The following is a 13,950-nucleotide window of genomic DNA, read 5'->3' on the forward strand; positions in this document are numbered from 1 at the left end:
ATGGCCCTCTCTCATCCCTTCTTTCCTATGGCCCTCTCTCATCTTTCTTTCCTATGGCTCTCTCATCCCTCCTATCCTATGGCCCTCTCTCATCCCTCCTATTTTATGGTCCTCTCTCATCCCTTCTTTCCTATAGCCCTCTCTCATCCTTCTTTCCTATGGCTCTCTCATCCCTCCTATCCTATGGCCCTCTCTCATACCTCCTATCCTGACACCCCAGCTTCCTTTTCCCTCCTATCCTGACACCCCAGCTTCCTTATCCCTCCTATCCTGACACCCCAGCTTCCTTATCCCTCCTATCCTGACACCCCAGCTTCCTTATCCCTCCTATCCTGACACCCCAGCTTTAATTCTCTCCTATCCTGGGACCTGCGTGCCTCATCCTTGCTATAGTCGCCTTTCTTCCTCTTAGCATCCTGACTGTCTTATCCCTCTCATGGTGGCACCGATGCTTTCTCATCCTAATTATTGTGACACCACAGCTGTGTCATCCCTCCTATCCAGACTTATACCTCCTATCTTAGCACCCTAGCTGTCTTATCCTTCTTATCCTGGCACCCAGTCTAATCCCTCCTATCATGGCCTCCCGGCTGTCTCATGCCTCCTACTGCACCCTGCCTGTTTACCCTCACCTTCCTGGTACCCTGACTCTCTCATCCCTCCCATCCTGGCACCCCAGCTGTCTGTGTACCCCCAGCCTGAGTATTACACGTGTCATCCTGATGTGTTAATAGCAGTTGCTGAATACTTCGGCTGGGGATAGGTTGCTATGGTAACGCCCAGATTTAACCCCACTATAAAGTTAAATACAATCCATCCTCCGCATGTACCTGAGCTGAGGACGCCATTTTTCTCTGTGTGACTCATTAGCTAATGTCAGCACCCCCGCACTGAACACACTCACATATGATCTGTATGTACACATTATACTGTACACAAGACCTCTACATATGCACACATTGTACTGTACACTGGGCCTCTACATATACACACAGGACCTCTACATATATTTATATATACAAACACACTATACTGTACAAAGGGCCTCTACATATACAAACACTACACTGTACACAAGACCTCTACATATACACACAGTATACTGTACACATGACCTCTACATATACACACATTACATTGTACACATGACCTCTACATATACACACATTATACTGTACACAGGACCTCTACATATACACAGACAAGACCTCTACATATACAAACATTATACTGTACACATGAACTCTACATATACAAACATTATACTGTACACATGACCTCTACATATACACACATTATACTGTACACATGACCTCTACATATACACACATTACATTGTACACATGACCTCTAAATATACACACACAAGACCTCTACATATACACACATTATACTGTACACATGACCTCTACATATACACACACAAGACCTCTACATATGCACATATTATACTGTACACAAGACCTCTAAATATGCACACATTGTACTGTACACAAGACCTCTTCATATACACACAGGACCTCTACATATATTTATATAGACATACACACTATACTGTACAAAAGGCCTCTACATATACAAACACTACACTGTACACAAGACCTCTACATATACACACAGTATACTGTACACATGACCTCTACATATGCACACATTACATTGTACACATGACCTCTACATATACACACACAAGACCTCTACATAAACACACACAAGACCTCTACATATAAACATATTATACTGTACACAGGACCGCTACATATACCCACATTATACTGTACACAGGACCTCTACATATACACAGACAAGACCTCTACATATACAAACATTATACTGTACACATGACTTCTACATATACACACATTATACTGTACACATGACCTCTACATATACACACAAGACCTCTACATATGCACATATTATACTGTACACAGGACCTCTACATATAAACACACAAAACCTCTACATATGCACATATTATACTGTACACAGGGCCGGTACATATACACACATTATTCTGTACACAGGACCTCTACATATACACACATTACATTGTACACAGGACCTCTACATATACACACACATTACACTGTACATAGGACCTCTACATATACACACACAAGACCTCTACATATACACACATTATACTGTACACATGACCTCTACATATACACACACACACAAGACCTCTACATATGCACATATTATACTCTACACAGGACCGCTACATATACACACATTACATTGTACACAGGACCTCTACATATACACACATTACACTGTACACAGGACCTCTACATATACACACACAAGACCTCTACATATACAAACACTATACTATACACATGACCTCTACATATACAAACACAAGACCTCTACATATGCACATATACTGTACACGACTACATATACATACACACAAACAAACACTACACTGTACACAGGACCGCTACATATACACACTTTATACTGTACACAGGAACTCTACATATACACACTATACTATACACAGGACCTCTTCATATACACACATTATATTGTACACAGGAACTCTACATATACACACATTGCACTGTATACAGGACCTCTAAATATACACACACACACACCATACTATACACATGACCTATATATACACACACACACACACACACACTACACTGTACACAGCACCACTACATATACACACATTATACTGTACACAGGAACTCTACATATACAAACACTACACTGTACACAGGACCCCTACATATACACACACTATATACCGTACATATGACCTCTACATATACACACACTATACTGTACACAGGACCTCTACATGTATACACATTACACTGTACACAGGACCTCTATATATACACACTATACTGTACACAGGACTTCTGCATATACACACATTATACTGTACACAGGGCCTCTACATATACACACACCATACTGTACACAGGACCTCTATATATACACACAGGACCTCTACATATACACACACCATACTGTACACAGGACCTCTATATACACACACACAGGACCTCTACATATACACATATTATACTGTACACAGTACATAAACACACATTACACTGTACACAGGACCTCTACATATATAGACAGTACACTGTCCACAGCACCTCTACATAAACACACACAAACACTACACTGTACACAGCACCGCTACATATACACACACATTATACTGTACACAGAGCCTCTACATATACACACATTACACTGTAAACAGGACCTCTACATATACACACATTGCACTGTACACAGGACCTCTACATATACACACACAAGACCTCTACATATACACACATTATACTGTACACAGAACCTCTACATATACACACATTACACTGTACACAGGGCCTCTACATATACACACATTACACTGTACACAGGACCTCTACATATATAGACAGTACACTGTCCACAGCACCTCTACATAAACACACACAAACACTACACTGTACACAGCACCGCTACATATACACACATTATACTGTACACAGGACCTCCACATATACACACATTGCACTGTACACAGGACCTCTTTATACACACACATTACACTGTACACAGGACCTCTACATATACACACATTATACTGCACACATGACCTCTACATACACACACTATACTGTACACAGAACTTCTACATGTCGACAAGCTTACTTGGGAGTGCAGCGTGGGTTGTCGTGGATCGGATTCCCCTAACGTGGTTAAGAATCACAAGTCACCATGAGGTAGTAACAGTATTTTATATGACCCCTGTATGGGGAATGGACAATTATGGACATTATTTAATATGAAAATTTGATTAATTAGAAATATGTACCAACTCTGCCCTAGGTATATGTGATTGGTTGGGATTTTATTGATTGTGTATGACGATTTGTTAGTTTGTATATGAAAGATTGTATTGCACAACATTGTGATATACTTGGGAAAGGCTCAGTATTTGTTAGCGCCGAAACATCATTTATTTTACATGCATTTGGCAAAATAAAGTAGAACACTTTTTCATTGGATGCATGCTGTCCTAAAGTATATAGGAACCATATATACATCATCACTTATCAGATGAGGGTCATAAATACTTATGGTACAATATTGTGACTGCTAAATTATGGTCAGAATCACTCGGGAATCGGGGGGGTTATGCTGGTCATGTTGTGCTGTAACATAATTGCACTATTTTTAGTTTCACCTTTACCTTTAGTTTCATTTATTCTGTGGCTGCTGCTTCAACATAAAATCAGGGACCTCAGTTCAAATATCCAGCACTGAGCTGGTTTGGATTATCGCCTGATGGGCGGGCTGGGGGAGTTTGGGGGGCTTGATGAGACATGGAGGAGGCGTCTCATTTATCATGATTTAAGCGTAAATCATGATCAAAATCTACACCTGCTGGAAGAAGATTCAGATGCCCGGCCGGCCAGATTCACTAAAAGGTGTGCGCCTCTTAGTGAATCCTGCCGGGGGAAAGAGGGCGGGGCCTAACATAAGTACAAGTATGTCGGTCTTTCATAAATCCCCCCATGGTGTTCAGTGACTGCTCCATGAAACAGTCTCATTTGCTCAATATTCTAGGATGTTGATGATGAGATTTTGCTGGCAGGATTATAGGCTATTATATCTGAGGGACGTTGTTTACTAACCAGATGGTAGTAGTACTTGATGGAATGCTCATGAGCACTTGTTTGGATGGTTAGATAGAATGTTGGGATTGTTTGGGATGGTAGGGAACAGTTAGCGGGATGTTGGTGAGATGGTAAAGTTGGGAAGTTGATAAGTACGCCTTGTGAGGGTAGGGAATAGTTGGGATGTTAATTAAGACTTGTTCAGATAGAAAGGAGCAGCTGGTGGATTCTCTTGAGTACTTGGCTTGTTGTGAGGGTTGGAAGCAGTTGGTGGGGCTGTACAGAATAATTGGTGTGTAAGTGATAATTTAAGGAATGGTGACCTGTTTAGGGGGGGGCGATGACTGTGAGCTGTATTTGGGAGGACACGTCAGTGGGACATTTGCAGAGTTTATGTAAAATGTAGCCATCAATGTTTGCAGTTCAGCAGTCAATGTGTCCTCGTACCAGCACTTCTATTAGTTACATTCGTCATGGTTTTTGCTGCAGCTGATTTTGAGAAATTAAAATTATTGAAGAATGTCAACACCTATAAGGTTGCTGCGTATGGCCATCTGTCACAGGGTAGGGTGATATTATAAATAGAAATACAAAGAAATAATAGACTTACTAATAAGTAGTAGTCAAGACGCCCCAAATCTCAAGAGGAGGGGGCCCACACCTAGTTATTTCTCCCTAACCTGCATATACAGAAATGAGAAGTGTCAGAGGCCACAGTGATATTAAAGGGGTTATCTAGTGCTACAAAAACATGGCCACTTACCTCCAGACTCAACACTACTCTTGTCTCCAGACCAAGTGTGGTTTGCATTTAAGCAAAACTCGACCCAAACTGGAGACAAGAGTGTTGCTGTCACTGGAAGAATGTAGCCAATGTTTTTGCAGCACTGGATAATCCCCTTTAACCTCTCTCTATCCACTGCATATTTAAATGTTTGTTTGTGTGGTTATTCATAACAAGGTTAGACATAGGCAGAACATAGATTGGACATCTGCCCACAAAGAATATGACCCCACTCCACAGTGCGTAATGCTGCACCTCACAGTGTCCAAAGTGACAGAACGAATTACTAGGACAGCACCACGGGCAGTGATTGGCTGAGCAGCATGTCATTTCAGACACTGCAGCGAGTGGGCTGAAGCTAGCAGGACATCAGGGAGTGCGGAGAGGTATGTATAGTTTAATCTTTTACAAGGGCTGCACAGACATTGCTAACATTATATACAGCCCTGGCTGCACTATTATCGGGCTGTGTATGGGACCAGTAAGTGAGTGCTGATTCAGCAGAACAGCGCTCGCTAACATAAAGTAATCGGCCGTGTAATACCGCTCTAAGACTCTGATGGGGATGGACTTGTGCGTAGAATCACCATTCTGTATTACTGAGAGCAGCACACCCATAGAATCTACTAAAGACCAATAAAGTGAGCCTATAAAACAACTGTATTACATAGTACAGTACAGTACAGATGTCCATACCTTTTAACCTTTTAAATGTTTATTTGCTGGCGCCCTTGGGGGTCATGGGTAATGCCAATTGGGAAATCATCTGTTGTCTTACTGGTCACTTTATTTGCCGGTTGTCTATGCATTATAATGTTATGTAATTGTATCTGGATTTGTTGAGCTTCCGGACATTGATGAGATGGTCCGGACCTCTTTTTGGGTTGTCTGCATGTAGACTGTAAAGCTAGTGGCCATATACAGAGAGTTTGTCTGTGTATGTGATGCTTCAATCATCTCTATCATACTTGCTTCATGGAGCACTATGTGTACCCTAGCGATCTGTGCCGCAAAAAACGGTCTGCATGACAACATGTCCGTTTTTTTGCGGCACGGATCGCGGCCCCGTATACACGTACGGAGGTGTGAACGGGGCCGTTGAATAACATTGGTTTTATGTTCTGTCCACAATTGCGTGCCCGCAATCGCAGACAGAACAACGGATGTGTGAATTAGGCCTTACACCTACCTAGTTTTGTGACTCTAGTCTCCTCATATTTGGTATTGTAGCTTGTGGAATTGTATGATCTATTAAAATATTACAATATTGTTCTTGCACGTGAACAATGTAAATGAAGAGAGGGGAAAAAAAACATCAGGATTGGTATTTTTTTTTTATCGGAATTTTTTTGCACACCAGTATGACACCAATAAAAAATATAGCTAATAGTGTGAAAATAAGCCCCCAGTCAGCACTATATAGAATGGGGTTAAAAAAAAAAGCATTATGGCTCCTAGAAGGCGTGGAGAAAAATTGGTTTAAAGGGAATATCCAGCACTACAAAAACATGGCCACTTTCTTCCAGAGACAGCATCACTCTTGTCTCCAGTTTGGGTGGGGTTTTGTAACTTTGTAACATTGAAGTGAATGAAGCTTAACTGCAAACCACTCCTGAACTGGAGATAAAAGTGTGCTGTCTCTGGAAGAAAGTGGCCATGTTTTTGTAGTGCTGGACATCTGTGCATCAATGATCTATGGTCATGAATGTGGGTAAATTTGAAATTCAGTTGTGTTTTATACCTATTTTACTGTCATGGTTTGCTTTTATTTTACTGTGTGTGAACATAGCCTTAGGGTCTAGGAAACTCAGCACAGAATAAATAATGTCATACATGTATACACAGACTACTGTCTATGCAGCATCAGTCTGACCTATATAGTGGCGTTAGGGGGTAAATATATACATTACATGAACTGGAAAGTAGCTCTGCAGTAAAATACAGGATGCAATTCAGGTTCAGTATTGGATAGACAAGACTGCCAGGACAACAAGCATACTGCGGAACTAGTGGAAACATCAATACTGAGACAAAGAGACAGCTACAAGCTTTGTGGAAACACTGTGGTTTAGCCACAGCTATATAAAAGCATAGAGAACCTTGTCTGATCCAATATTTACTCATAAGCCGCTAACTGAAGATTGAACCCATTACCTTGTATGTCAACACAGTTCCAGCCACAATGGGTGGATTCACTAAGTGACTTGTACAGTTCTATCCCTTAGTCAAAATGGTGGCAGGTGTAAAGACCCTAATACAAAAAAACCATTATTGGCCTTATTTGATCGTTCAGGACGATAATTATTCCTTGTAATAGGACATGTTAAAAGGCCATGATCAGTTGACATGCACAATGTTGGCTGATCGTGGTCTTTCAACATGTTGAAGGATCACGATTAGTGCAGCGACGGTCTTCTGCACGTTTCTCCATGTAATAAAAGCGGTAACAGCAGAGTGCTGCTGACTTTAGTGGGCAGCCCGAACAATCTTAGGATCATCTGGATAGCCCCTCCCGCTGCTCCTCACTCGCTGTCTGTGCAAGTAATAGCACAAGCTGAGAGCGGGGAACAAGCGCTCGCTTCTCTTGGAACATCAGTCCATGTACTACGGCTTTTAGCCTACACTGACATCTATCAAAAAGAAAACACAATGCACATGCAATGGGATCTTTCATGTCTGATAAGAATATGCCTAAAGCCAGGGCTCCAGACTAAAAAATTTACCTGGGAGCCATTGGCTCCTAACCTGAAAAATTTAGGCGCCAAATAGAATATTTGGTCGCCAACATTTTAAACCATGTAAAATTAATGTTATGTTACATGGGACTTACTGTGTGCAGAGGCCGCGGCAGCCTCCTCCTCCTTTAGATCCTTTCTTTTCTTAGTTTGAAAATGTTCAACATGGAAACTTGCAACTTGACAACCATATACAGTCTGACTCAGTACTTCAGCTTCACTTGGCTAGCCTTTTAATGAGGCTTACTCTTCTGAACTTGATCTTAAAGGGAACCTGTCACCCCCGGTGACGGGGTGACAGGCTCCCAACCCCCCGTTAGAACCCCCTATACTCACCTCATCGCGCCGGGTCCCGCTTCTGAAGATGGTCGGGTCACGGAGATCTCAGCCGCTGCAGCCCGGCGTGCGCTGAGAGATGAGTCCAACGCTCATAGAGAATGACGGGAGAGTCCAGCGCTCCGTCATTCTCTATGAGTGTTGGACTCATCTCTCAGTGTGCGCGCCGGGCTGCAGCGGCTGAGATCTCCGTGACCTGACCACCTCCAGAAGCGGGACCCGGCGCGATGAGGTGAGTATAGGGGGTTCTAACGGGGGGTTGGGAGCCTGTCACCCCGTCACCAGGGGTGACAGGTTCCCTTTAAAAGCTTGCAACAGTCTATACATACTGAGCTAGACTTATGACTGCAGCCATAGTGACCCCCCACAAGATGTGTATATAGATAGATATATCTCTCACCTAGTGACTAATGCAAGTGACCCCCTACAATACAGACACCTGAGGGGCCCTGATAATAATAATTGTGCATATATCTATCTCCCAGTGTCTGCAGCCAGTTTGCCCTACACTTATAGATGGCCCCCTCCCCTTATAGATGACCCCCTCTACCCCCATTATAGATGCCCCCTCCTCCCCCCCATTATAGATGCCCCCTCTTCTCCCCCCCTTATAGATGCCCCCTCTTCTCCCCCCCTTATAGATACCCCCTCCCCTTATAGATGACCCCCTCTACCCCCATTATAGATGCCCCCTCCTCCCCCCATTATAGATGCCCCCTCCTCCTCCCCATTATAGATGCCCCCTCTTCTCCCCCCCTTATAGATACCCCCTCCCCTTATAGCTAGCCCCCTCTCCCCCCCTTGAAGATGGCCCCTCTTCTCCCCCCATTATAGATGCCCCCCCTTCTCTTCCCCCCATTATAGATTGCCCCTCTTCTCCCCCCATTATAGATGCCCCCCCTTCTCTTTCCCCCATTATAGATGCCCCCTCCTCCCCCCCATTATAGATGCCCCCTCCTCCTCCCCATTATAGATGCCCCCTCTTCTCCCCCCCTTATAGATACCCCCTCCCCTTATAGCTAGCCCCCTCTCCCCCCCTTGAAGATGGCCCCCTCTCCCCCCCTTGAAGATGCCCCCCCCCTTTCCTCTATGCTAAGCAGTATTTAAAAAAAACAAACACACAAACTCACCTGACAACCCGCTCCCCCGGCGATCCTCTTCTTCTTCGGACGCTGTCCCCGGCTGATGCGCGGCTGCCGGGGGTGTCCCGTCCTATCCCCGGCAGCGCGGCGCATCAGTGAGCTCCCTGTACGCCGGGGCTGTGACTTCTGACACAGGAAGCGCCTCTGACGCGCGCTTCCTGTGCCGGAAGTCAGGGCCCCAGGCAGCTCACTGATGCGCTGCGCTGCCGGAGATAGAATGGGACACCCCCGGCAGCCGCGCATCAGCCGGGGATACTTAAAGAGACAGCGCGCCGCCGCCGGGGCCAGTCGCAAATGGCGCCCAGATTAATAAATCTGGGAGCCATTTGCAAAACATCAGTCGCATTGGCGACCATTTTGGTCGCCATCTGGAGCCCTGCCTAAAGCCCCTATAACACAGGGCGATGTGCTGACCTCTCAGGTCAGCGCTTGATTGCTGCTCATTCCCTCGTTCTCGTTGATGCTCATTCCTGTCACTGCCGCTCCTATTACACGGGGCGACGGCTGCAGATTTCTGCCAGGCTGGTGTTGGCATTTCAGCCTGTTGAAAAACAGTGATCATTGTCTTCTATCACACAAAACGATTATCGGCCATTACGGCCAATATAGGACGAGTATGTCCCTTTATCGCTTCATGTAATAGGGCCTTAAGTCAATTTCTTTCATGTGAACTTCATCTTGCAACCTCTGCTGCCTGTTCTTTCCTTTCAACTGATGGTAACATAACACTATCCCCACTCTTACGGACATGTCTCATATTAAGAAGGAACCATGCCCTTTCATTGGGCACATTGGTTGCAAGCCACTTTCCTTAAAACCCTAGGGATCATTCCTAGTAGGTCACACTATTCTGAGTTCTAAAAAAAAAGGCTACAAAGCCTGATAAAGCACAGTGGCTCAAGGGTTAGCACAGTTACCCTGCAGTGATGGTTCTGGGTTTAAAACCTATAAAAGACAACATCAGTAAAATGATAATAGGTTGATTTAGAAATGTTATTGTGAGTCCCATTAGGGACAGGGAGTTATGATACTCGCTGTTCCCATAGGAGTGAATTTATTTTGTGCTATACAAATTAATATATTAAATAAATTCCTTCCAGATCATTACCATCCCTGTGCCAGTGCAGAAGGAATGGGCACCAAACTTCGAGTAAGGCATGCCTGCAGTTGTCAGACATTTTTGACAAAGAATGAAAATTTAAGAGGGAGCTAAATCACAAAGATGGGGGATCGGGTGAGACTGTGCAGTGGCTGTCATCTAGCTTAAAAATTGAAAATCACACGCCTTGACTATTTGGGGTTCTAAGATGCACCTATATGCAGAGTGCAGAAGGCAAGTGCGAATGAACAGCTTAATAACTTACACTCATAAACAGACTCATAAAACAGAAGCATATACTGTCTGAAGAAGATTAAGTAAATGATGCAGCAAGCAGAAATGGACCCATGGGAATATAGAGATCTGTTTTCCAGCCTTGTTTTCCCTTCTAAAGTCTTTGGTTACAAGTTAAAACAAAAGCTATACTGAAAAAGCAGTTTTTGTAGCCTGGGCGCTGGCTAAGAGAGGGGAAAGAAAAAAAAATTGGTGGAACACGCTGTAACTGTCAGGAAATGGACCAGGAAGACAACAGTCTGCCTACTTGCCTCAAAGCCCTAGCGGCAGCATACAACTGGTCAACGGTCCCTAATCTTTACTAAGTGTGAACACAGAACAAAAGACAAGACAAACACAGCACAATACAGCAAGGTCCAGGTAGCAACAAGAGGAAAGCAGTAAAAAACGTAATGCAGGAGAATAGCCGAAGTCCAAAAGCCAGAAGTCAAAACACTAAATAAACAATGCAAAAAGGAACGCTAGGTCAAGACACACTAGTAAGCTAGGCCTGGAAGACAGGGGAGGATACTTATGGGGCCTGGAGTCCCACCCCCAGGAGTGATTGGGGCCAAGACTCCAGGCCTAGGAGACATCTAATAGCTAACTCGCGGTGCGGCCACTAGTCAGTGTTAAAGCACTCAAAACACCTGATGCCGTTCGGTCAATGTTGGTGAAGCCCTGGCCGCAGCTACAAAATAAGGAGCGCCGCCACGCCCCTAGCAACTGGCCGGACTGGTTGTCAGGGACACCGTCAGCGTGCTTCTTGCTCCCCGCTGGGCCGGTTGCCAGGGAAGCCATGGTCAGGGGGCCAGCTGCATGCTCTGGAGGTGCGGGGAGCCGGCTGGCTTTTTTATGTTGTTGCTGCAATGGAGTTCTGCAGAAAATATATGATTTGTTCACTGGCAATGCAGACCAGGAAAACATTGTGGTCTGCTAGAACATACAGATCCCTGAAACAATGCCACCAAAAGCGAGAGTGTCAGTAACTTCATCAATACACAAATGCCTAAGTTGTACTAGCACAGGGAGGGAACCACAATGTTAGTTATTACTCACCCTAACTGCACTTTTATTATCAGACCAAAACTTCATCTGCTTGGTCACCACTTCACAACAATAGGAGATAATTCCAGTACTGAAAGGTAGGCCTTTCGAGGCCAGATAGTCCATCTTTTACTAAAAATTTCACCCCAAAGCCTTAAATCACTTGCAAAATCTGTAAAGAGCTGTAAAATCTGCACTGCCCATTTCTTATCCAGGAAAACAGGATATGCCATTGTACATGAAGAGAAAGGACTTCCACTGCAGAGAAGAAGGATTTAGGGGTAGTGATTTCTGACAGCCTTAAAATGAGGAATCTGGAATACTCTGTCCAGTTCTGGAGACCTCACCTACAAAAAGATATTGATAAAATAGAACGGGTCCAAAGATGGGTGTCAGCCATTGGACATGTCAGGAAAGACTTAAAGTGGCACTATCATTAGGTTTAGGCCAGGGAACCTGCTCATATCATCCAGCCGCTGTGTACTTGAGGACTGCACTGCAGGTAATCTTAATTCTCTGTCTTCCGGTATAGTTGTGCACTTTGATTCTTTTCAGATACGCTAATCCCCAGTTAGGAGCATTCTGGGTGCTGCTCGTCTGCCCAAAGCAGCCCCCTCGGCCCGCCCATCCCGCCCCTCCCATCCCAGGTGCAGGAAGCAGCCCGTTACAAGGTTTATTCTGATTTCATTGAGAAAATTCCTGCATGCAAATCTGAATTGGGCCAGCAGAGACTCTTATTGACATTGCAAGTTTTTGCAAAGAACACGATGGGATGCAATGGCTAATTCCTGTGTAATGTCAGCATAATTTTCTTTGCATTTATAATTTTATTACATTTTTTAAAAATTTTATTTAATTTTATTTTAGTTTTCTTTGCATTTATAATGTTGTGTGTTTCGGATCGTGAAGGCCCCCATGGACTTTGCGCAGGTGCTTGCCTAGAGTTCACACTGTGCGGCTTTAATGCGGCACTGTGGTGAGGTTCGGAAAGAAATCCTGAATCAGGATGCTTATGAGGTTAGACTCTCAGCCGGTTCTCTAGTCCTGGTTCTATGTTAATGGGTGGCCTGCGTAAATTAACGTTATATCATATATTAACATGCTGGACTTTGGCTGCGCATATACCACCTTGGTAATAAGTATATTACGTTATATTACTTTATTTCAATAATTCCTGTAGATCTCTATGGATGTATTTACTTGGGTGGGCTTTCCTTAGACTTGTAAGAGCTTTCCTGCGGCGAGATTGGTGTTTTCCTTGTGCATGCGCAGCCTGCACGTACACGCTTACCATTGCGGCTTGCGCTCCATAGCCTCGAATCACCTACAGCAATAAAAGTTTTCCTTCAACATACCGGCACAGGGAGAAAGGCTAACCCCGAACCGGACGCAATGTGAGGACCTCTACAACGTGGTACTAGCAGTTTGGGGGTGGCTACATGCCGTACAGAGTCGCTTTAATTGTGCCTGCATTTCTGTGGCATTCATCATCCAGTTCCACAGGGCAATGTTTACATGGAGGTGGTAATTAGAGTGGGATGTGGCCAAAGGACATCTACTTCTATGCATTTCTGTGACTCTACCAGTCTATCTGCATCTCTGTTGCAGCCTGCTGATGACATTCTAAGCTCAGTGGTCACTTGTCTGAGAATATCCTATTGAAGCCTTGCAATGGTGATACTGGTAGTGCTGATCAATTGTTCAAAGGTGTCATCTTGGTCTCATAATAAAGAGTAAAACGCATGATGAGGAGGACTGTTTAAATAACAATTTTAATTGAACCAGGGCATTTATTTTGCGATTTATGGATCAAACACCTGTTGTAAAGTTTGCTGTTAAAGCGACTCTGTACCCACAATCTGTCCCCCACAAACCACTTGTACCTTTG

At 44.1% G+C, this 13,950-nt stretch overlaps 1 protein-coding gene across 4 annotated transcripts in view; it reads left to right on the forward strand.

Annotated features, from left to right (window-relative positions):
- The window catches only part of CAMKV (CaM kinase like vesicle associated), an 81,678-nt gene that overhangs the window by 30,659 nt on the left and 37,069 nt on the right, over nt 1–13,950 (forward strand). Inside the window, exon 1 of one of the 4 annotated variants that reach the window (XM_069968663.1) lies at nt 720–772. The exons of 2 other annotated variants lie outside the window; for them this stretch is intronic. Coding sequence is in view for 1 of the 2 variants with exons in the window: in XM_069968659.1 (XP_069824760.1) it covers nt 3,745–3,749 (5 nt within the window). In the remaining variant the exon portion in view is untranslated. Of the gene's footprint in view, nt 1–719; nt 773–2,601; nt 3,750–13,950 lie in introns of those variants that run through there. One more of the 4 variants, XM_069968659.1, reaches the window with a different exon arrangement.

This window comes from Dendropsophus ebraccatus, chromosome 4, assembly GCF_027789765.1.
Source record: "Dendropsophus ebraccatus isolate aDenEbr1 chromosome 4, aDenEbr1.pat, whole genome shotgun sequence".
NCBI classification, from domain to species: Eukaryota; Metazoa; Chordata; class Amphibia; order Anura; family Hylidae; genus Dendropsophus; species Dendropsophus ebraccatus.